This window comes from Puma concolor, chromosome D3 (assembly GCF_028749965.1).
Source record: "Puma concolor isolate L17-30 chromosome D3, mPumCon1.1.hap2, whole genome shotgun sequence".
Classification (NCBI taxonomy): Eukaryota; Metazoa; Chordata; class Mammalia; order Carnivora; family Felidae; genus Puma; species Puma concolor.
In genome coordinates, this window is record NC_141678.1 from 55,043,320 (window position 1) to 55,069,958 (window position 26,639).

The following is a 26,639-nucleotide window of genomic DNA, read 5'->3' on the forward strand; positions in this document are numbered from 1 at the left end:
ATTTATTCCATATTTTTGTCTCTTTTGCTCTCTGTACTGCATTCCGGGTTCCTCTTCATGTTTCCAAGGGCACTGATTCTTTTTTTCCCCCAGCTGCATTTGGTATTTAATTAATAAAATATTTAATCAAAATGAATCCAGTTTTAAGCTTTACAAGTTTTGGTGAATTCTTTTTCAAACCTCCCTGAACTGTTTTGATAATGTTCTATTAGTTTGTTTTGTTCCCTTTAATCATTTTAAACTTACTTAGGCAGATTTAATCTAATACTGTCATTTGAAATTATTGTGGGTGTAAATATACTGCTGATTATTTCTGCTCTCATTCATGTTCTATTTTCCCTTGTTGTTTCATATTTTGTGAGATCATCTTCATTTAATGTTTATTTATTGAGAGAGAGAGAGAGAGAGAGAGAGAGAGAGAGAGAGAGAGAGAGAGAGAGAGAGAATGTGTGCGAGCGGGTGAGGGGCAGAGAGAGAGAATCCCGAGCAGGCTCAATGCTGTCAGCGTGAAGCCAGAGGCAGGGATCAATCTCACAAACTCAAGGGATCATGACTTGAGCGGAAAACAAGAGTGGGATGTTTAACTGACTGAGCCACCCAGGCACCCCTGTGAGCTTTAAAAGCTTTATTTGAGAAAATCTTGTGTGGCCTCCGCCTGTTTATTTCTCTAGAGAATATTTATCAAGGTAAGATCACTTTTTAAAATGATAATTTCTTGGTCGGGGCCTTACAAGATCACCTAGATGGTATAAATGAAAACATCAAACAAGTGTCAAAAATAGCCATACCATTCTCTTGTTTCCTACCCAGGTTCCAGGCTTAGACAGACACACTTTCTTATCTCTGCCTTTGCTTGTGGGTATATGTTTTCTGCTCTGCCCATTCAAATGCTCTTACTTTGCCCAGTTCCCTTACTTGCACAGATCCATGGCCCGTGGCCTATTATTTGAAGACACTAAAATTTAATCACCCTGTTTGCCAAGATCAGCAAAGTCATTTTTCAATTCATATTTTTAGAGAAGCCAAATATCAACTAAAAATTTAACTTACAGGTTTTCCATTATTATTATTATTATTATTATTATTATTACTATTATTATTATTTTGCATTGCCCTCTGAGGATTTCCTTTACTTTTTCATCAGCACAATGCGGCATTTAAAGGATGTATATTCTATTTATGCTCCATTTATAAGTGTCTTACAGTCTCTATTATCAGTGTTGCAAGAAAAGTAAACTCTGATTACTTTTTTATCTACATACTCTTTTTTAGACATAGTATCCTGTCCTTTTGTTTAACTTTATGACTCAAAATTTATGTCCTCCTCATTTCTGTGCTATAGATCTAATTTTTACTTCTCATTTCTATTTGAAGAGCTGATAAGAATCTGAAATTTAATATGGCCTGAAGACACATAATTATATCTTCTCCAAAATCCCCCTCAGACTTTCCGCAAGCCCTTGTTACCTCAGCAAGTAGCCTGACGATTTCCCCCCCTCACATCTTATATTCCATCTGTCAAAAGATCCCATTGGTACTTCCTCTAAAATATATCTGAATTCAGCTATTACCATTTTTATTGAAAAAAACCCTTGATCTATATCATCATTATAATTTTTCTGAGTGACCAAAAGAGCCGGCGTCCTTCTATATGCACCAAAGTCCGTCCTGCAGTAAGCTGCCCACAGATCTTTCTAAAATACGATGTAAGATGCTTTAAATGCATTAGATGTTTCACCCACATTCCTTTATCACAGCCCACTTACAGGCTTGCAGTATCTGGGCCCTGTCTGCCTTGAAACATTCGTCTCCTTGAATTACTCTGCCCACATACAATTTTCTAGAAACAGTGGCCTCCATTCTGTTTCAGAACACACGAAATTTTTATCCATCATAGGACTTTTGTGTGTTCCATTACTTCTATTTGGCAACTTCTTTCCTGGAACAGCTCAAGGCTGGCAAAGCTTCTTCATTAAAGTCTCAATTCAAGAGACAGCAGTGTCCTTGGAGGTCATTGCCAAAGCAGAGGTCCCAATTCTTCACTGGCCCGGTCACTCTAGCACATTATCCACTTTTTTTCTTCCTCCCAAGAGTATCCGTGACTGAATTTTTGAAAATTTATCAAATATTTAGTATCTATGTAGCAGAATGTAAGTTTAAATGATATCCCCAGCACTTAAACAGTATTTCATATAAAGCAGGTGTTCAGAACTCAAACACACACACATAGACAAACACAGGCACACACTTGCAAACATACATTTGATTTTTAGGTCTACATTTTCTTTAAGTACAAATATTGATTATAAAGGCAGTCATAAGCATATGGTTATATTATTAGTCTACTAGTCATAAACAAAAGACTATAAAATCACTGCGTAAAGTAAAAATAAAGATATACGACGCTATTTCTGTTAACCATTAAATAATAAAAACAATTGACCTTTGTATTATTGTCTGTATCTCCTATAATGTATAGTGTATAACCCACAGAAATGGAGCCAAATGATGTTTGACAAAGAAGCAAAGGCAATACAGTGGGGCAAAGATCATATTTTCAACAAATGGTGTTGGAACAACTGGACATACACAGACAAAAAAATAAAGCTAGACAGGCACCTTACCTCTTTCATAAAAATTAACTCAAAATGGATCATAGACCTAAATGTAAAATGCAAACTATAAAATCCCTGAAGATAACATAGGATAAAACTTAGGTGAGGTTGGATATGGCAATAGTTTGTTAGACACAATAACAAAGCACAACCCATGGAAAGATTAATTGATAAGCTGGACTTTGTTAAAATTAAAACCTTTGGCTCTGTGAAAGCAAAGGTCAAAAAATTGAGAAGCCACAAACTGGGAGAAACTATTTGTAAATGACACATCTAATAAAGACCTGTTGTACAAAGCATATGAAATACTCTGAAAAGTCAACAGAAAGACAAAAAAAAAATCCAATTTAAAAATGGGTCAAAGACCTTAATGGACACCTCATCAAAGAAGATGAGTATATGAACAATATCAAATAAGTATATGAAAAGATTTTCAAATCATATGCCAATAAAGGAAATGCAAATCAAAACAAGAAGAAGATATCACTACACACCTATTAGAATGGTCAAATGTAGAACACTGACAACACCAAATGCTGGCGAGGATGTGAATCAACAGGAACTCTCATTCATTGCTACTGGGATTGCGAAATAATACAGCCCCTATGGAAGGCAGTTTGGCAGTTTCCTACAAAACTAAACATATTCTTATCATATGATCCAGCAATTGTTTGTTGGTATTTACCCAAAGGAGTTGAAGACTTTTGCCCATGCAAAAACCTACACGCAAATATTTATAGTGGCTTTATTTATAACTGCCAAAACTTGGAAGCAACCAAGATGCTCTTCAGTAGGTGAATGCTTAAACTGTGGTATACCCAGATACAGAATATTATTTGGTGCTATAAAAAATGAGCCATGAATGACATAAAGGAACTTTAAATGGATATTAGTTAGTGAAAGAATCCAATTGAAAAGGCTACATACTATATGATTACAACTATATGACATTCTGAAAAAAAAGGCAAAACTATGAAGACAATAAAAAACTAGTGGCTGTCACAGTTTGGATGGGAGGAATGGAAGAATGAGTAGACAGAGCATAGAGGACCTCAGGACAATGAAAATACTCTGTATAATACCATTATTACTGCATTACTAGGGTATTACTGCATAATACCCTAGAATGTACAACACCAAGAGTTAACACTGATGTACATTATGGACTTTGGGTAATATGTTCTGTCAGTGTAGGCTCATCAATTGTACTAAATATACCACTGTGGTGAAGGTTGTTGATCATGGGGGAGGCCGTGAATGTATAGGGACCAGGGGTATATGAGAAATATCTATATATTCTCCTCAATTTTCCTGTGACCCTATCTGATCTTAAAAAAACAAAACGTTAATTAAAAATCTATCATTTTGCACAACTTAAATATATACACATTATATTTCTCAGTTATACTTCAATAAACCTGGAAAAGTTTTAAAAATAAGATAAATTTTAATAAATGTCAAAAATATTTGGTGCTTTATTCATTTTTGTTGAATTTAGATTTCATTTTCTAATTAATGGGAAAGCAGTTTTTGTTAGTGGATAAGAGTTTACAGAGGCCATTAATATTTCTTGATTCTGCCCTATCAGATACGGAGGAAACTCTACCTTATACTGATATAAAACTTGGTGTTACAATTTATCCCACAAAATTTCTATCTCATAAAAATTCTAATTTTCAAGCAGTAAATGAAGTAGTAGACATAGAAAATTTTGCTTGCCAAGTTAAAGCACTTCTACATTTAACATGGAACTTCCATCTCCATGAACATCTTTCCTCAATTTCAGACCTATCCGTCAGAGTGATATCTAGACACGTACACTTGAATCATGCCATACACAATTCCAAACCAAACATATCAACATCTTCCCTCCAACCTTTCTGTTTTTCCTCCGTATATTTCCCAAGTTAGTGTCTGGAACCACCATCAAACCAGTTATTCAAAGCTTAACTCATTCAATTACCACCAAAGTGATATCTTTAAAAGAGAATCTGGCCATACAGCTTCTTTGGTGCATTTCCATGGTCTTCAGCAGAGTCGAAAGTTAGTTCCCTACCCTCAGTGTTTGTCTCTACCTGCCTGCCACATAAAAATGTGTGTTCATGTGCACACACGCACACACATGCACACAGAGACAGACACACGAGTCAGATCAAGCATTTGCTCTAAGCTCTAGCCACAAAGTCAAAGTGCAATTCAGCACAATCTTACCTGTACCCTGAGACAACTGCATTTTAATGTTAAGGCTGCTATTTGAGATTGTTATTATTGGAGTAATATGTCAAGCATATTTGAACATTTATTAAACATCAGTTAAGGGGCGCCTGGGTGGCGCAGTCGGTTAAGCGTCCGACTTCAGCCAGGTCACGATCTCGCGGTCCGTGAGTTCGAGCCCCGCGTCAGGCTCTGGGCTGATGGCTCAGAGCCTGGAGCCTGTTTCCGATTCTGTGTCTCCCTCTCTCTCTGCCCCTCCCCCGTTCATGCTCTGTCTCTCTCTGTCCCAAAAATAAATAAACGTTGAAAAAAAAAAATTAAAAAAAAAAAATCAGTTAAATTGAAATCACATTAAATTGCAAAAAAAAAATAAGAGAAGGTAAAAAAATCCTGAATCTGAATACAGAAAATCAAGTTTCAAATGCCAGTGGTATTAAGCTGTGAGAACTTCAAAAAGGCACTTTGCCTTTCTGAATCCCAAGTTCTTTATTTTTTCCTTGGAAGCACACAAGAATTCTCTAGAAAAAGCAGAATTCAATAGAGGATATATAAATATTCCACCTCATTAGTGATCAAAGAAATGGAAGCTTGAAACAACATTGAGGATGCATTTTTTCACTTATCAACTTGGAAAAAACACAGCACTCAATGTTAGCACAAGTACATCACAGAACAAGCTTATGTACTGCTCAGCTTCAATAAATGACATAGTCTTTCTGGAAAGTAGGTTTAGAAAGGTATTAGAAATTTATTTTTTTAAAGGTATTAGGAATTTAAAAGCATTATAGCCATCTACTTCCAGAAATCTACTTGAAATTTTAAAAAGCTAAGATTTCTGAAAAATAATTGCCACAATGTTTATGTCATGAAAATAAAAACAACCTAAAAGTAAATATTAGAGTAATTATGAAAAAATCATGACACACCCATATAATAGAGTTTTTTACAGATATCCAAAGCTCCATTTTACCAAAACTTCCAGTGCTTTCAAAATGAAAGAATCTTGTATGATCTTTTTGCACTGTTGTTATAATGTGTATTTTTTGTAGAAAAGAAAATACAAAAAAGTGCAAAAACAGATTGAAAACCTAAAATCATTTCAGTAAATAGAGAAAATAACTAATATGTTACTGAGTTTTTTCATCCATAATGACACTAATTGTATGTCCTTTTATTCCCAAAATAATATAATAGAATTCTTGTTACATTGTTATACAAACCTCAAATACATTATTTGAATATCTGTAAAAATTATTTGAATATCATGGTTTGGGAAATTAAAAAAAGTCTTGGGCATATACAAGGGCAAAATTGAAAAAAAGAATCCCTCTCATAAATATAAGGTTGCAAATGTTAACTCAATTTTATCTTAGGACTCAAAGATTTTCCACAAATAGTTTCCAGAAGAAAGTGGACAACACACAATAAAAATAGCCAAGAGCACAAGGGAAAAAGATAGCAAAAGCATGAGTTAGGAGAATAAGATGCAAAAATAAATGACAAAGACTACAGATATTTAAATTATTAGATTTAGATAAAATAATAACTATTTTGAATAACTATGTTGAAAAGCAAAAGATAAGCTGTAAACCCTTTGCTTCTTGTGTAAGACCCTTTGCTTCTTACACACACAAGTTAATGATTACTATCTGATTGTTTTCTTCACTTTTGCCAAGTGTGTAAGATCTTGTTTTCTTCACGTTCACCACGTGGGAAATACCCTGTGAGCTCAATAAAGTCAAGATGAAACCCCTGTTCAGGCCCTTGTCTCCTCCCATACATTAGCCTCTCTCATATTCAATTCTGTGTCCGCTCTCTTACTGGACAAGACAGAACTCCAGACTCATAGTTTGTGACAGCAAATAAAGTTTCGAAATGAGTAATTATTTTTGCATCTATCTATCTACCTACCTACCTATCTACCTTGCTAGCTACCTACCTACCTATCGACTATTAAGAGTGAGAGACTCACCAGTGAAACATGAATGTAAGAAATGTTTGCCATATATGAACTGATATTATCTCCTCAAATATTATCTCTGTCCTTTTTTTATCTTCTCGTCTTTTGGAACATCACTTAAACATGTGGTAGACCTGACTCTTACCTGTATATCTCTTAATTTCTTTGATTTCACTAATCTTTCGCTAATTCTTTGTTGACTAATCTGCTGTTAAAATCATCATTTATTTTTTTAATTTCAAGTGAAAATCTGAAAGAAAAGTTAAGTAATTAAGTGATATCTAAAATATTAACTGGACAAGCACAATGAATACACTGGAAATCCTTTACAATAACCAAGGCTACATTTCCACTACATGTGATAGACTGTATCACTATTCTCAATTATGTACTGTCTCTCTTTTTAAGAGGATTAGACTTCCCACCCTGTTGACATCAGGCTTGGCCATATGACTTGCTTTGTTCAATGGAGTGTGAGCAAAAGAAACACTTATCATCTTCCTGTGGAAGCTGTAAGGGTCATCAAGTGATCTCACTAATGAATCTGTGCTTACCAGAGCAATGTGCCCTAGCAGGATCTGATTCTTCACCCTGAATCTAAGAAGTAGAAATAACATGAAACGCAGACACAGCTAAATTGCAATGCAAGTGAGAAATAAACCTTTCTACTTGTATACCACTAAGATGAGATAGACGCTTGTTGGCAAGATAATCTCATAAATGCTAACTCTCACACTTCCTTTCTTCCAGAGGGGTCTTCTCATTAGCTTCAGAATTTTTATTTTTTCTCCTATGGCTCTCTTAATAAAATGTAGTAACATTAACAAGTACAATTTTAAGTTATTTTTTGGAAAACAATGTTCCTTTTGCTGTCTTTTAAAAATTCTTTTCAACATATAGATAAATCTTATAGTTTCATTCTAGCATTTCCAAAGATAAAACGATCACTAAGAAATTTTAACAACTTCCTATACAATCATCCAATATCATTATTACCCCTTTCCCTTCTTTGTTCCTTCTTTCCCTTCAATAATTAACTTTGAATAGCACAGTATGTCATGTACCATGCTTGATGATGCAGATTCATTGATGAAGAGAATACAGACATGGCCTATGTCTGCCCTCACAGATCACGTGTTTTGAGGGAGATGAACATGAGTCAAATATGTGCACACAAAAATTGCAAATATGGCAAGAGATCTGAAGGAGAAAAGTATGTGTGCCATATATACACATAATATAAGAATTAGATTTAACTTGGATTTCATTGATTTAACAATCAATGAAAAAGCTTCTCAGAACTCACTCCAAAACTGTCTTAAGGATAAAGAGTAATTTGCTGGGTAAAAGGAACAGGAAAAATACTATAGGAAAAGGAGATAGCACACAAATGCCATATGGGCTGCCAAACACGTGGCAAATAGGAGAAGATGAAGCAAGGCTATAGTATTTGAACCAAATGTGATATGAGACAACAGAGGCAGGTATGTCTGCCTATTCAGGGACCTTGTCGGAGATGTTAAGGAGGGGATTTTCCCTTCATTCCTGTTAAAATTAATGCAGGTGTGGAGAGGAACTGATCATACTTATGTCAAAAAAAACAAAAAACCAAAAAACAGAAAAAAGAATGAACCCACCACAGTGTAGATAATGGATTAGAAAGGAAGCATAATGACTGCAGGTAAACTAGCTTTGGAAGTCACTATAAGCTCTTGCTAGACATGATGATAGCTTGTTCCAGGGTGCTGATCGAGCAGTGTTAACAGATAAAAAGATATTTAGTGTGTGAAACATTTCTTCTTAATATGTTGAATATGAGGGTTGAAATAGAAACAGAAAGCAAGAAAACCTGTAGGTTTCTGAGCTAAGAAAACTAGTAGTTGCTGGGAAGAATTGAGGGTTGACTGAAGGATAGCAGGAGCTTGATTAAACATACTGTAAGTTTAAAGTGTCTTTGAGTGTAAGAGGACATGTCAAAAGGAGATGATATGAGTGAGCAAAAACTCCTCGTAAGATCATTTTTTCACTACTTGATATCTCTAAAGGGATTCAGAGTGCTTTAAAGAGCAACATTTAGAATAGAAATAAACAGGGGAGCCTGGGTGGCGCAGTCGGTTAAGCGTCCGACTTCAGCCAGGTCACGATCTCGCGGTCCGTGAGTTCGAGCCCCGCGTCAGGCTCTGGGCTGATGGCTCAGAGCCTGGAGCCTGTTTCCGATTCTGTGTCTCCCTCTCTCTCTGCCCCTCCGCCATTCATGCTCTGTCTCTCTCTGTCCCAAAAATAAATAAACGTTGAAAAAAAAAAAAAATTAAAAAAAAAAAAATAGAATAGAAATAAACAACATTTAAGCTGATGATAAACACAAACACCACCAAACCACCCCAGAGATGTATCCATGTAAAATGAGGAGATACATTATATTTAACATACTTAATATATTATATCAAAATAAAAATTATATTTGCAAAATTACCTGTCATTGATAAGACCTGCCATGGTTTCAATATCAATTCCAAGCTTTCTGTTTTCTTCTGCCGAATGAGTATATGCAATTGAAATATCTGAAAGGTCTTTTGCAACATTAGAAAGCTCAATATCCCATGTTTGTTTCTTTAAGAATAAGAGAATCATTTATACATGTTATGTATCTCAAAAAGAAAAAAAATGTGTAATAATGTCATTACTTTTAGTTGCAGGAGTTAATATTTAGGAACAGAGAACAGAGCTCTAGGGGGAAGTAGAAAAAGGTCAACTTACTGTTGCATAATAATTATTGAATGCTTCCAGATATTCCTTTTCATAACTTTTTCTCTTCCAGGCTAGTTGATCATAATTTTTTTTCAAATTGTCTAGCTAAGAAAAAATATACAGAAAAAAATGAATTATGAAGCTTCCTCCATTTTTTTGTAAATTAAGAAATATATTTCAAATTGTGTCAGTACCATAACTTAATAAATATTGATTAAATAGTATAAAATAACACCATAAGTGGTTGCCATTTATAAAAATTGATACAGGATTCTGAATATAATGTACCAAATCAATTTAACAGTGCTCAAATAATTAACCATGAAAAACAGATTATATTTTAGTTATAAGTTGATAAATATTAGAAAATTCAAATCATAATTCATCACATTAACAACTTAAAGGAAAAAAAAAAAACAACATAAATATGGTCAATACTCCAGACAATAGCCGTGATAAATTCACTATCTAGTTTTGAAAAATTTTAAACTAGTACAAGGAAAAACTACACAAATATAAAGAACAACAATGCTTATTTAAGAGTTTCAATCAAGATCCACGTGAAAAGAAGCCATGCAAAGGTTTAATAGAATATATTATGAGTTATCTTAAAATTATAGTTGCATCAACTTGCCAGTATACTAAAAATCATTGAATTATACAATTTTAGAAAACATATTTAAGAGGCAACAGATCTAAACACTAATGACAAAGGAAATAATTCAACAGGACATTGTTTCCCAAACCATTTCAGAACACTTTTTTATTTTATTCATACTAAACACCATACTATTTGTACTAGTATGCATTTAATAATTTTCTTAAGGCAAGTCACATGTTTATTTAAATAATTTTTTCAAAAAGAAAATTGTTATTATAAGTTACAAATCCAGTATTATATGCCATAAAGGAAAGCAACTTTGAAAACAAAAACAATTTAGGAAACAAACAATATAAAAATAAAAGTAGTATTAAATGTATTCAATTTACCAAAATAATACTAAATATATTTCTCTTAGAATTATGATCAGTAATTAAAGAAATATTTGGATTGATGTTGTAACTTTAAGATGAGAATTTCAATGAATTATGATTTACCTGTATATTTAATAAATTTCCCAAGTAACTGGACAGTGTATTTCTAACCAGTACACTGATAGTGTAGATAAATTTCCCAGTACACTGGACAGTGTATTTCTAACCCAAATAAAAATGGGTTTTTTTAATAATTTCTAGTTTCAAGAATTCTTTTGAAATATCTTCCAGAATTGTTCTTCAGAAACTGTCCAATTACTAAGTGATGTACAAGCTTTCTTACTCACTCATTACTACCATGGTTTGGGAAGTAATTCTGAAGAAGACTATTAGTCAAGCTTTTTAGATAGTGCAATATATTTTGAATGTATTCCTCAGATAAAGTTGTAGCCAAATCACTCAATGAAACACATCCTCCTTGACATGATTAAAAGGTATACTCTGTGGCTTCAGTTTTGCTGGATTTATTTTTTCTTCAATGTGGAACACCTATTAGATTTGCATTTTAGGTTTTTGGCATTTTAGATTTTTGAGTGAAATTAAAAATATCCTTTGTAAAATATCCTAATTTTTAATGGAGTGCTTTATCATAAAAGTCATCTAGAAGCCCAAGGTTTTTACTGAGGAACACCTGAACCTCTTTTTCTAAATAGGGAACGAGTTTTTTTAAAAAGCACATATTAAATAATGGTTGATCATCCATTTACAAATCTGATAGCACATAGTATTTGGTGGTGAAGGACTTCTCTTAAAATGCCTACATCATTTTGCAATGGCTTCCCTATGAATATAACAGTGGGTAGATTTGCCGGTCTTGGCAATTGTTTGAATATGTGTAATGAATTATTTTCTTTTATCTGGCTATGGCATTAGTATCAGATGTGCTTAATCAAAAGCATGGATTCCAGGACTCACTGCTGTTTCTCAAGAAGTGTCAATAAGTTTAAATTTTCTTTATTTGTACACATTAGCAAAGAATTCCCAGTGTAAATGAATTCATCGCTTTGCAGTGAATTATAACAACTTTTATACTAGATAATAATTACTTCTTTATATATTTGGTTATCTTCTCTAAGAGATGGACTGTTGTTTGACATGGGCATTTAATGAATCATTTTGTTAGCTATATCCCTGAATCTCCCTGTCACCATTTCTTTGGTAACAGGCTTGATAAATGTCTTGCTAACTGCTTCAGCAGATCTGGACTGTGAAGTTAATTGTAATGCTAAAAACATAATTGTAGAGTCTCAGCATTTTCATTCTGTGTCAGTCTGCACACACATTGGAGTATCCTTCTATTTTAAAATTTTGATGGGCTTTATAAAATACTTTTTGCGCTTCAACATGACAACTGTGGATTGTTTAATAATTGTGCCCATTGTGACTAATCTTAGAACACATAATAAAGATTTGTTTTCTTCACTTGTTCATAAAATCCAGAATTCTAATAAAATTCAAGTTCATCCCACACTAATCTTTCTTTGCTGCTTGTACTTTTGCAACATTCATAAGGGATTTTTAGGAAATACTTTTATTTGGTCTTCACATCTATCTAAAGACATGTAACTGTGTCTTCACTAGTGTTCTTCACTAGCGTCTTTATGTCTACACGTAAATATCTTTATTTGTAACCATTTTTCTAGGACTGAATCTACATAAGTACAAAAATCATAAACAGACCCCAAACCAGTTTCTAATGTACTTTCCAGATCAGACGTGGTAGCTCTGATGCCTAAAATTATATATATTTCATATACCAAACAATTGTAAATCTTTAGAAATAGATTCTCCCATGTGTTTTCCAATAAAAAGAATAAAAAATAAACATGAGAATTCAGTGCCTTAATAATCTGTACTGCCATGTGACTGACAGGTGTTTGTTGGAAGGCTTAGGAAATGAAGTTATAAAACATTCATGAACACACCTTAAGTACTATACGTATAATTCTTAAAATCTGCAGTGTTTAAGAAGTACTATTACTTTAGCCCTGCCCTAAGCAATAAAATCCAGGCAATCACACATATTGTTGTGTGCTAATTGCTTTCCTAATACAAACGATAATAAACATAACTTCGAAAATGTTCATCATTGGAATATCTAAAATCATGTAGAATGTCATGAATAGTAATCTTTGCAAGCAAAAAAAAAAAAAAAAAAAAAAAGAGGAAATCTGAATGGCTGAATGGCTAAAAAAAGAAATGAAATGAATTTACTTCACTACCAGGAAGGAAAATGAAAATTAATCCAACACTTCTTTACCCAACAATTAAGTTGGTATAATTTTAAAATACCTACAGTGTTGAGTAAAGTGAGAAATCTGACATCTGTATTGCTCATATACTCATACATATGTACAAATATACAAACAAAACTTTTTGGAACATATTTCAGTAATATCTGTCTTGAAAAATACAGTTAGTTCTGACACAACAATCCAACTTTTGAGATTCTATCACATACAAAGAACCAGGACATAAAAACAACATATATAAAGTTACTAATTTTAATATTGTTAGTAGTGGTTAATAACTGTATTCATTCTGAATTTATTCAAAAGATAAGTAATTGACTAAGTTATCTGACGTGAATAAAGTGTAATTAATGGCTCAGTGAACCTCCTTTGCAACTTCCTTCTAAAGTGTTTTCTTGTGTATCAGAGCCCAGGAAAGAAAAAGAACAGAAAAGAAGCCAGGGAGGCAGGCAGGAAGGAAGGCAGGCAGTTTCTATTTTTATTTGTGAAAGTGTTCAGGATGCACATTAGTTTCAACCAATAGGAGATAACAGTCAGGCATATTATGGAAAGTAGAACTGAGGTAAAAGGCATCTTCCTGATTATTGGTTGCTTTTGTTTTGTTTGTTTTGTTTTGTTTTCTCTCTATTGGCAAATAAGGCCATAGAGATGTGACTATACACATAGAGATGTGTATAGCTGAATGTTGTAGAGTTGAGTGTCCGTCTACCAGCTGTGGGTACTGAGGCCCTGTGGCAGCGGAAGCAGTGGCTACAGCTCCCATATCCCCAGCCTTCTGATCCAAGGAGCAGGCATACGCCCAACACAGGTCCAGAGGCAGCCTCAGATGTCATAGTGCCTATACTACTGGTCAACTAGGGAAACACTCCTGGAAGCCCAGCCTACGGTTCTCTCTGCCAGTTTTGCAAACTTGTTGAAATCTCTAAACCCCTTTCTGCCTAAAACAGAGGGATTTCTGTTTTCTGCACTGTACTCTGACTGATAGGATGGCGATTTACAGTGGGAAAGATCTGTACCACTAAAAAAGTACATTAGGCTTATATCTAATAACCTTGAGGAATATCACAACGTATTTATAAGTAAAAGAGTAACTTTACTAAATGCGTACATAGAGAAGACCCTTTTGTGATTAAAAATAAAATAGCAAATCATACATATATACAATCATATCCTTATAGAAGCACAGAAAAATATGTGCAAGGTAACACACTGTGTTGGTAACATAGGGTACTTCATGTGACATCAGGAAATCTAATGGGGAGAAAACAGGTGTTAATACAAATAGCTAAATCTTTGTGTCTTTTTATTTGTACCATTAGCCTCAGTGAACATGTTACTTAATAACACTAAGGAGAAATTTAACCTCAGAAAGACAGCACTTAGTCTACACCATTTCACTGTTTTATAAATTGAGTGAGTCATTAATAGCATGGAAATTACTGAGGATAGTTGTGAATAAAAATAATGAAAACACTGAGGTGGGAAAACATAGTTTGATAACTCCATCACTGAAAAGAGGATATATACAACATTTTAAGTAATTAGTTTGTAATATAAGAAATTCATAATTCATAATGTTTTAGACATATACATATTGAATGAAAGATTAAATTTTAATATAAAATATCAATAAATATTTTAAATATTAAAATCATATTAAGAATAAAATGTTTTTCTATTTTTTAATTTTTTTTAAATTTTTTTATGTTTGTTTATTTTTGAGAGAGAGAGACAGAGTGTGAGCGGGGGAGGCGCAGAGAGAGAAGGAGACACAGAATCCAAAGCAGGCTCCAGGCTCTGAGCTGTCAGCACACAACCCAACCCAAGGCTCTAACCCACGAACCACAAGATCATGACCTGAGCTGAAGTCAGATGCTTAACCAACTGAGCCACCCAGGCACCCCATAAAATGTTTTTCTAAATGAATATGACATCCTTTATATATATTCCTTTTAATCAATGCATTAACCCCTAAATCCCTCTTTTGCAGATTGTTAGGATATTAAATTAACACACATCTAGTTGTTCAAGTGAGAAGACTGAAGCTCAGAAGGGTGTAATGTGCGGGTCACAACTGGAATATGGAGAGGAAATCTGAGTCTGATTCTGATTCTGTGTGACAATCTCTAAAACAACATTCTAAATAAAGTGCTTTAAAAATTCTCAATCTTATCAATCATGAGAGAAAAGAAAATTTAAAACCACAGTGGGATATATCTTCCTAAAGAATTGTAATTAAAAATAAATAAAAGACAATATTAGATGATGGTGTTAATCTGAGGCCAGAACGCTCATACATGATGGTCTGAGAGAAAAATGTATATCATAGCTATCTTGGAAAAATATTTTGGCATTATCTACTAAAACTGAACATATGGGTTTTTTGGCCTAGCAATTCCCAACATAAACTAATACATAATTCCAAAGCAGTTTTCAACTGCCTTGGTCTAAAAAATGAGAAGGATTGAATGTCATAAACTGGAATAGGGAAGACTGCAGGTTTATAGAGAGGGTGGATATCTTAGGTTCTGTTTTGGAATAGGTCAGCTTGAGATACCAACTAGGCACCTAAGTGGAGCCTGAGTTGGCAGATATGGTGTTCTCAGATGTTTGTGCAATTTAGGGAAATATAGAGAAACCAGTGAAGAAAAACTGAAAAAAATCTTCCAGAAGAGTAAGAAGAAACAAGAGCAGTGTGTGTTAGAAGCCAAGAAAAAAATTTTCCAGAGATAAGGGTATAATCAACTTGGTTAAGTGCTACATATAATGAAAATAAGGACAAAGAAAAAGTGATTAGATTTAGCAACATGGAAATCAATGTTGACCTAAATCAGAGATATTTTGGCTGAATGGTGAGGGCAAAAAAGAAAACTGGAATGTGCTTAAGAAAGGATGGAAGGTACTACAACCAAATAAGATTTATGACAATAATTTAAGGTTCAACATTAGGAAACCCATCAATATAAATCACTATTGTTATAGATATAAGAGAAAATATTACAGGAGCATCTCCCTAGATGCAAAAATGACTACAGACAAAATTCAACACCCATTACCAATTTAAAAAAATACTCAATAAATTGAAAGTGATATTTTCTTAACTAGATAAATGAAATGCACATTGAATCCTAAAGTCAGACTCTTATTTAAGGGAAAAAACCAACACCAATCCCATCAAGAGAAGAACACAGCAAATATGCCAATGATCTCTACTACCATTTAACATTGTACTTTGATGTATTACCCAAAGTAATCAGATAAGAGAAACAACTAAAAGACATAAAAACAGTGAAGTACTAATAATACCTCCATTTGCAATTGAAACAATAGCACGTTTGGAAAATCCAAAATAAACAATATAAAAATATAATAAATAGTTTTATAGTTATTTATGAGCACCTGGTGGCTCCGATTAAGTGTGTGACTCTGATTTAGGCTCAGGTCATGATCTCATGGTTCGTGGGATCAAGCCCCACATCAGGCTCTGCACCAACAGTGTGCAACCTGCTTGAGATTCTCTCTAACCACACTGCCCCCGCCCCTTTAATGTAATTAAAATCATACAGTTATATGTTTTTTTACACACCATGAATATTTACCATTTCAAAGTCCCCAAACTTTGAGTATTTTTATAACCAGAAATACACTACACCAACTCAATCGGAAGAAAAAAAAAATGTAATCCTGTCTTTATTAGCAACAAAAATTTCCTAAAAGACAAAAATGATAACAGGCTTCTACATAACAATATTGGCAACATTACAATTAAAATATTGCATTCCAAAAAAATAAAATACTACATTCCCTTAATGTTCAATTAAAAAATTAGGCATAAAGTAACAGAATACACAAAGTATAATGCTTCTAAAAGAATTCATTATCCAATGTATGCCATTCAAATATTAGCAAGGAAGTACATTTCCATTGAATCACAATGCATTTCCATAATCTTGCCAAAAGAGATGCACACATTAACTGTTATCATTAAAATGTAAATATGAACACATCTGCATACACCTCTCCCTCTATAGTTCCTTCTGCCCCTCTGCTGCCAGCCTAATAAGTCCTGATGTACATTTCTCAGAGACAACAATTACATGTTCAAGATGCTTCCTCCCTTCAATTATAACAACAACAACAACAACAAAAACAACAAACTTAATAAACTAATTCACTAGCTGTACATTTTATCATACATGGCACCTAAGGATATCCAAAAAGCCTAGATGTTACAAAATAATGAAACTTGGCCACAATAAACACAGATACTTGACAAAAACACACATACAGACCTATGGTTATAACCTAAAACTGTCTTATAGATATGGAAATACTAGCTAAAAGTCCTTCCCTTCCCTCCTCTGTCCCCTCTGCCATTTCAATGAGTAAGTACAGGACTACATCTAGCTCCAAGAGGTGGATTAACAGACACTTCCAGAACAGTCCTTCCTAAAAACTAACAAAAGGACATTTAAAAAGGGATTATTTTACTGCCTATACTTTTAGTAGACTTTGGGCATTAGGATTTGTTGATCCTTTAATACACAGCAATATTAACTAAAATGCACGCACAGAACAATGGTTAGACAATCTGAACTCATGTAAAGACTCATGGGCACAGAACCCTGCTCTCCTCACCTCCTTCCCTGCCCCCCCCCACCCCACCCCATCCCCATGCTACCCAGTGAACAGTCAGCACACTCTCTCCAAAACAACAAGTTTAACAATCCCATTCCCCAAAAACAACCATTCGTATGAATTAACAGAATACTTAAAGGGTGTGGCTTTAACTCTCTACTTTGAACATGTTGTGCACTTCTAAACATCTAGAAGACTAGACCCTTTGCCCACTATATACATAGTAACACTGAAGGGACATTCTGGCCTAGAGCCCTTCCTCCCCTCTATCAACCTAGTAAAAAGTATGAGCACCTGTAATGCTTAAAGGGGATTTTAAGAATTTCACTTCCTCTAGTTGTTTTTTGAGAACGGTCTTTCCTATGAATTTAAACACAAAGTGCATATGATGTATTTGTTTACTAACTACTTTTTCATACACTGGCAACCTTTTTAACATCTAGAAAGATTAGGTGTTGTAAATTAGGACTCCTTTATCCTTTATATACACAGCTAAGTAAAACAAAATGCAGATTGTCCAGGACAATGATTAATCCTGCCTAACTACAAGCATACTGGTTATAAAGTACTTTCTTCTCTTCTCTCCTGAACCCAGCAAAAAAAATCATAGAATGTGTACTGCTCTGAGAGGTGGTTTATGTTTAAAGTGATGTTCAAAAATTCTTTTAGATTTAAAGAAACAATATGTAATATCAATATCATTTAAAGTTTTAACAAAGTAAAAAGTTTTACTTATCAGGTAAAAAGTAAAAATAGTATAAACCCAGATCTTAAATTGTGAATAGCTGCCATACAAGTTCCTGTGGACAGTAACAATAACTACAGGATTAATGAATGATATGAAAGCCAAGAAATTCAACTAATGGAAATATTGTTAAAAAAGTGAGCTAATTTTGGAAAATGTAAAAAGGCAGGCAAATCGTTCAAGCCCTCTGAGAAAAGAAGATATGAATCTTGCTTTAACTTCTTATACCATTATTCAACTTTTGTTATTTTTCCATCACAATATTATTTTGTTAAAATGAGTAGTTATGTTAATATTTAAGTTTTAGAGATACTTATCATAGCTTTGATTATAATACTTAAAAACTAAAAACATCCTGGGCACCTGGCTCAGTCAGTTAAGCATCCGACTTTGACTTAGGTCATGATCTCACAGTTTGTGAGTTTGAGCACCACGTCGGGCTCTGTTCTGACAGCTCAGAGCCTGGAGCCTGCTTCGGATTCTGTGTTTCATTCTCTCTCTGCCCCTACCCCACTTGTGCTGTCTCTCAAAAATAAATAAATGTAAAAAAAAATATTTTTTTAATTGAAAACATCCTAACACCCAATAATAAAAGTCTAAGAAACTCTCAATCATTAAAGTTACATTGTAAAATAAAAGCTGATTTGAATACGTTTCTATATAAGGAGAAACATGTTATCAATTATTATATGCATATGATAACGTAGTTTTTAAAAATAGCACAAAGCCTGTTTATGCACAAAATATGAACAGTGACCTCATCTGGATGGTGAAGTCATAGATCAATATTTTCTTCTACTCACATTATTCTAAACTCACATATTCTAAAGTATATTCTAAACTTTGAGGTATGCACATTAAGTATTTGTGCCATTCAAAAAGGGCCTTAAAATATTTTAGATAATAGGGGCGCCTGAGTGGCGCAGTCGGTTAAGCGTCCGACTTCAGCCAGGTCACGATCTCGCGGTCCGGGAGTTCGAGCCCCACGTCGGGCTCTGGGCTGATGGCTCAGGGCCTGGAGCCTGTTTCCGATTCTGTGTCTCCCTCTCTCTCTGCCCCTCCCCCGTTCATGCTCTGTCTCTCTCTGTCCCAAAAATAAATAAACGTTGAAAAAAAAAAATTAAAAAAAAAAAATTTTAGATAATAGTTTGTATAATGAATCCTACCAGATTTCATGAAGGTTGTAAGGAAGAAACCAGGATACCTCACTAGCAATTTCAGTGTAGTGTGGTGGTGAAAGCCTGACTGGAAATTTCCTTAAGTGGGAATGCAAGGAGAGAAATCGGAGACAGTGAATACAGAAAATCCTTTCAAGAAGGTTTGCTTTAAAGTGTAACAAGATGCAACTGTAGCTCTTGGAGAAAGACTTAAAAACAAAACATTAAGCATTCAAAACAAGGATGTAATAAGTAAAAAGGGACAAATAAGCCTAAAGAAATAAGAAGAAAATAAATCGTAACTATAAAAGCACACATTAACATTTCAGAAGTTGGAAGTGTAGAATTATTCAGTCTAAGGCCCACCCCCTATTTTTTAAAGTCCATGTACAATGAATTAGAAATAAGAGATATTAGAAATAAGAGATATTAGAATTAGAAATAAGAGCTGAATTAGAAATAAGAGATATTAGAAATGAATTGTCCATGTACAATGGGCATGTACAATGAATTAGAAATAAGAGATAAACAAAAGTATAAGAGAGCATTCTATATAATATTATGATAATAATTTCAAAATCTTCGTCCACTTGGATTATTTCTAGGGCCATTAAAAATTATAAACTAACCTAAAGAAGACATATATAGCCTGATAAGACCAATCATGTGATGATGTAAAGCAACTGTCCATGACAAATAAAAGAATAATTTGAACAATTAAAAAATGTAAAAACATCAGTTATAGTTTCACTAATGTGCTTTATCAAACTTTCAAGAAAAAGTTATTTAAATCTATATTAATTCTTTAGATAGTAAGAAAGGAAGAAAGCTTCACAATTCATTTTTTAAAGCTAGCACAATCCTGATAAGAAAATCTATCAAATATGGCACAAATTAAGAACACTGGAATACAGACTAACTTATGAATATGGATGCAAAATCTTAAATAAAATACTTGCAAATCAAACTCAGCAGTAAATTAAAGGAACAATAAACCATAACCAAGCAGAGTCATCTCAAGAATTTAAAATAGGTTTAATATTAAAATAATACATCATTTCAATAGGTCAACTGAGAAACTCTTTAAAATATTCACAGATTGCTCACAAAGCAGTATCTATTCCTGGAAATAATTTTTATAACCTGAGTACGTTTTTTAAATCTTTAACATGATAATGAGCATATACTGAAATCAATACTTAGATAACATTAAGTACTTCTTTAAAATGAAAAATGAAATAGTCAATTTCATAGGTATTTAAAATATTGTATAAATATGCCACACACTAAAATATACACATAATAAGAGATTTGAGTCTTATGAAAAAATTAGCAATATATACTTTTACATATCTTCTCACATGTTATACATATTATTATATTGAATATTCTACAATGAAACAATGTCAAAAAATCACATTGGAGTTTGGCCCTAGTACTTAACAGCTTTGTGTGCATGAGAAGAGAAGGGAAAATGTGTTTTCATAGACACAGTGACAACACAAATTAGAGAAAAGTGTATGATAATGAGGTAGAGACTAAATTGGAAGCATGATATGCCTTGAAATTTTAAAAAATCAGTTAGGTTGTATGTGCAATTAGGCAGCACAAATCTTTTACTTTTCTCTTGAACTAGAAGTTTCAATTGCATACCAAAAAATAATGCATGGAAGTGATGCACATCATTGCTTTTAATTGAGTGTTTAACATGCGCTCATTGAAAACCTAGCTTAAAGGTTTTTATAATGAGCAAAATGTAGGAAAAAAATTAATATATCTAAACTTCATCATGTTCTCATCTTCCCCAGAAAGTATGATAATCCCCAAATGATTTCTATAATTGAAATATATTACTAACTTTATAAAATATGTTCATAATATCTTATCAAGAATAACATTTAGCTATGAAGGGCCACACTTGCCATTTTAAAGATGATCAAAGAAGTAAAAAAAACTGATTGTTTGTAGGCTTAGTGAATAAATTTTCCATTTTGAAAATATTTTATGAACAGTGATATTCTTAAAGATGACAAATTTCAGCATGATTAGAAAACTGAGGTCATAGCTACTTGACAATACTATTTAACGTTTTAAAATTTTTTATTGGTTGTGCTATACTTCTCTGATGCTTATAGTAGTCCCTGGAAAGAAATTATATGTAAGAAAGTTACATTCTTACATGCATTATTGTAAAGCTCCGTGGATTATTTGAATGTATACACTATACACTCCATACCTCAAGAAGTTCTTTCTAGGCTCACAAGGTGAAGTGTTTGTTTCTTTCTCCCCATTTATTCTTCCTTCATTCCTTCCTTCCCTTCTTCCTTCCTCTGATCCTCCCTCCTTTCCCTCTTTCCTTCCCTCTTTCTTCTCTTTCATTTATTCACTGGTTAACTTACTCATTGAAAAACCATGAAATGCCTTTTCTTGAATGCCTAATATATAGCATTTTTTGAGTACCTAATATTGGAGAGACACTGTACATGTTACACAGAGAAAACAGAAATCACAATGCATCTCCTATCCTTAAAAACCTTATAGTCTACAAAGAAGTAGACAGGTAATCACCGACTTCAATAGTGTTGTAAGTACTGGTATGGAGGTAAATATAGAGTGAGTGCAATTAGAATTCAAAGCAGATAGAAGAAAGTGAAGAGACCGTTTGGCCAAGGATTTTCCCCCTCCCAAGCTGAAGTATAAAACGAGAGGACTCAGCCAGGCAATGGTAGGACTGAGAGACTGAGCGAGTTGAATGCTGACTTTATAATCAGAAGGAACTGTATTTATGAGAAGATAGAAGAAAGAAAGCACCTGGCATATTCTGTCCTCCTGAGTTTTTCCAGGGAGCTAGAGAACAGAGTTAGAGGGAAAGGGTAGCTAGAGAGAAGCTCCAGAGACAAACAAGGGCAAACTGAAGACATACTTGTTTTACCATCTGTCTAGGATCAGTTTCTTCCAATTCACTGATCCCATGTTATCCCTTCTGGCACTTCGGCCCAGTGTTTTTGCCTATTTCTGGATTCTTCTACATTGCCTATGTAGTGGTGTAAATTGTGCCCATACTAATTCAGGCGCACATCCCCTACACTGCATGAATGAGAACGAAATAAAGACATCTTCAGGGAAACAAAATTTTGAAAATATCAAATCTAGCTCACTAAAAAAGCCAGTAAAACATACACTTTAGTAACAAGAAAAAATAATGCAATCAGGAATGTCTGATAAATGAGAGCTGTGTGTGAAATGTTACCCTGGGAAAAAAATAAAATAAAACATTTATTGTGCAAATTAATAAAACTATCTTAATACAGGGATTATTAAGTAAGACAGACATAACATGCTTGAAAATAAACTATAAATCAAGAAATGTCATAAGGTCCTCAAACTGCTCAGGAAGAAGTTAATTAAAGATGTTCATTACGCATCATAATCAGTAAGTGAAGTATGTGTTTCAAAAATTCTAACAATTTATAGGTTAAAATGTAAACATAAAATATATCAAAAGCAAAACTCAATTCTAAACATTCTAGATTTAGTGTCATCTAACCACCTGGCTACAAATTATAGAAAACAAAAATGACAAAAAAACAGAAAAATAAGAAATTTATTACTATACTGAAATATTTTAATATAGCTTTCAGTAAATAAATATTTTCAGTCAGAAAATAAATCAGAAATGGGGCACCTGGGTAGCTCAGTCAGTTAAGCGTCTGACTTCGGCTCAGGTCATGATCTCACGGTCTGTGAGTTTGAGCCCCGCGTCCGGCTCTATGCTGACCGCTCAAAGCTTGGAGCCTGCCTCAGATTCTGTGTCTCCTCTCTCTGCCCCTTCCCCACTCACACTCTGTCTCTGTCTCTCAATAATAAATAAACATAAAACAATTTTTGAAAATCAGAAATATAAAAGATTTGAATAACAGAATTATCACAGTTTACAAAATGAACCTATTTAGAACTGTATCCCACAGAGACAAGGTTTTCCCCCAAAAAAATACTTATGCAAATTACTCATGTAGTAGGACAAAAATTAAGCCTCCACAAATTTTAAGTACTACCTAACATACAGACTATAGAATTTAGAAACAAATCAGAATTACATTAAATATTTATTTTTTTTAATGTTTATTTATATTTGAGAGAGGACAAGAGTATGGGGTAGGGGGAATGACAGAGAGATGGAGACAGAATCTGAAGCAGCTCCAGGCTCTGAGCTGTCAACACAGAGCCCTAATGCAGGGATTGAAGTCACAAACCGTGAGATCATAATCTGAGCCAGAGTCAGACGCTTAACTGACTGAGCCACGCAGATGCCCCTAAAACTGAATTTTTAAAAAATAACTTTAAAATTCAGTGGTGATATAAGGGTTAATTTGTCCAAGACTAATCTCAGGCTGATTTTCAGAGTTTGCCTTCTACAAAGTTCCAAGGAAACTGGTTAAGTTTCAATTTAGAAAAACTACCCAAATAAATGGACAGATAGATCATGTTTATGTTTAGGTATCCCCATCATAAAAATTTCATTTTTCCATTATATAATCTATAAACGAATATGATTCCAATCATAATTCCAATAAAACTTCTGAAGAAAATGAGTAAGATAACACTGAAATTTATATTATGGTGCAAAGGTCAAAACAGCCTAAAACCCATAAACCTAAGACTGATTCACCATAATAGATAATCAAAACCCATTATAGTAGTTTAGTATGTAGACATGAGGTATTGAGGTAAAGATGGTTAAGTACCAAACAAATTAAAAAGAGAATGGAAAAAGAGATCCACACAAATATGGAAGCCTCTCATATGACAGAGATGGCACTTTCTGAATATTAACACACAAATATAATAAATTATATTGCAACAACCTGACTTCTATTTAAGAAAGAAAATGTAATTGGAAACTCAGTTTCATACCATACCCATATGTGAATTTCATATTGATTATGCTTCAGATGTGGCAAGTGAAATGTGCATTCCTAAAATTCTAGATAGTTTATTACTTCCAAACTTATAAATAAGAGATAGGAGAAAAAATATCAGTTTTGAAGATTTTAAACATAATTTAATCTGAAAGCATCACATAAATGTGAAAAGCAAAATTTCAAAACACTTAGAATAAAATACCAGAGAATATTTTTTATTTCAAATTAGAAAAAATTCTTAAATTCAGAAAAGCACAAAGGTCATAGGAAAATATTTATAACTTTCACTACATTAAAATTGAAGTTTCTATTCATCAGAAGATATCATAAAGAAAGGAAAGACTGGATAAAAATATTTTTAATATATATAACTTTAAAATATGTAGTATCAATAATATACAACAAATTCTTATGAATCAGTCAAAATATAATCACTCAACAGATGAGGAAAAATCATAAGCAGCTTTTAACACAAAAAAGGAAATACAAATGATCTCCAAAAAGCCATTAAAACATGCCTAGTCTCACTCTTAATTATGGATTAATTTAAAAAGTTTAATGAGACACAATTAAAGAGTATATAGTGGGGCGCCTGGGTGGCGCAGTCGGTTAAGCGTCCGACTTCAGCCAGGTCACGATCTCGCGGTCCGGGAGTTCGAGCCCCGCGTCGGGCTCTGGGCTGATGGCTCAGAGCCTGGAGCCTGTTTCCGATTCTGTGTCTCCCTCTCTCTGCCCCTCCCCCGTTCATGCTCTGTCTCTCTCTGTCCCCAAAATAAATAAACGTTGAAAAAAAAAAAATTTAAAAAAAAAAAAAAAGAGTATATAGAAAGAAATACACTATAATATAATAGAAATATATTATAATAGAAAGAGGCAATTAAAAAAAACATGTAGTTTTAACACTAAGTAGGAATGCCAACTGGTACAGAATGTGTATATTATTGCCTTGTACTATACTATTATATGTTTTACATTTCATCATTTCGCTTTACTACTATTTTCTTTTACTATAGTGAATGAGATGTAGAAGAACAGGAAGGCAGGCAAATGAGTCATAAGGGAGAGTCAGAGTAACACTATGTCTGAGAGGACTCAATCCCCCATTCCTGATTTAAAGATGAAGGGAACAGGATGCCTGGGTGGCTCAGTCAGTTGAGAGTATAATTCTTGATTTCAGCTCAGGTCATAATCCCACAATTCGTGAGATCAAGCCCTGTGGTGGGCTCTGTGCTGACATTGCGGAAGCTGCTTGGGATTCTCTCTCTCTTCCTGTCTGCCCCTCCCCCACTCTGGCATGTGCATGTGCCTCTCTCTCTTTCAAAATAAATAAATAAACATTAAAAAAAAGATGAAGGCAAGCACCAGCCTGGGATGCAGGCAGCCTGATTTGTGATGAGCACTGGGTGCTGTAAGTAAGTGATAAATCACCTGAAATCAATGCTGCACTGTATGTTAACTAAATAAATACACAACAATAAATAAATAAACAAATAAATAAATAAATAAATGCTGAGAATAATCCCAGTCTGACAGCCACCAAAGAAACAATGACCTCAGTTCTAAAAGCACAAACAGTCTTGCCAAAACTGGAAAGACCCTGACAGCAGATTCATTCTAGGATCTCCAAAAAGAAACATAGGGCTGCTGATAACCTTGATTCCACTGTTAGAAGACCTCGAGCACAGGAACCAGCTGAGACTTGATCCAGAGAAACTCTAAGATAATAAATGGGTGTTGTTTCAAGCTGCTAAAATTCTGGTAATTTTTTATGTACTACTAGAAAACAAATATAGGGGTGCCTGGGTGGCTCAGTCAGTTGGTTAAGCGTCCGACTTGGCTCAGGTCATGATCTCACAGTTCATGAGTTAAGCCCTGCGTCAGGCTCTGTGCTGACGGCTCACAGCCTGGAGCCTGCTTCAGATTCCGTGTCTCCCTCTTTCTCTCTCTCTCTGCCCCTTCCCCACTTGTACTCTGTGTCTCTTTCTCTCAAAAATAAACATTAAAATTAAAACAAAAAAAAGAAAATGAATATAAACAAAAAAATGGCTAACTGCTATTTAATTACTCACCATAAGTTTCAACAACTATAGCTCAAAACTAAAATCAGTATATTTTTTATTTTCAAAAATGAAAACTCACCATTTTTGATAAAGCAGATAATTCATTTCTTGATGTCTTTGTTTCCCTCAATACTTCAGTCACTACCTCTTCATTCTCCTCGATACTAACATTAACATTTTCTATTGCTGTATCGTAGTGACTATGCAGAGAATTCAGTTTATCTATCTCTCTCCTAGGTGAAAAAACACAGATGATTTTATCTACAATAAAAGGAAAATCATGTTTAAAATTG

General features: G+C 33.8%; 1 protein-coding gene across 4 annotated transcripts in view; it reads right to left on the reverse strand.

Annotated features, from left to right (window-relative positions):
- The window catches only part of CCDC178 (coiled-coil domain containing 178), a 436,166-nt gene that overhangs the window by 300,090 nt on the left and 109,437 nt on the right, over positions 1-26,639 (reverse strand). For all 4 annotated transcript variants that reach the window (XM_086682702.1, XM_086682703.1, XM_086682701.1 and 1 more), the window contains 3 exons: positions 26,426-26,579; positions 9,547-9,642; positions 9,263-9,399 (listed from right to left, as the gene is read on the reverse strand). In XM_086682702.1, the coding sequence (XP_086538828.1) occupies positions 9,263-9,399; positions 9,547-9,642; positions 26,426-26,579 (387 nt within the window). The remainder of the gene's footprint in view (positions 1-9,262; positions 9,400-9,546; positions 9,643-26,425; positions 26,580-26,639) is intronic.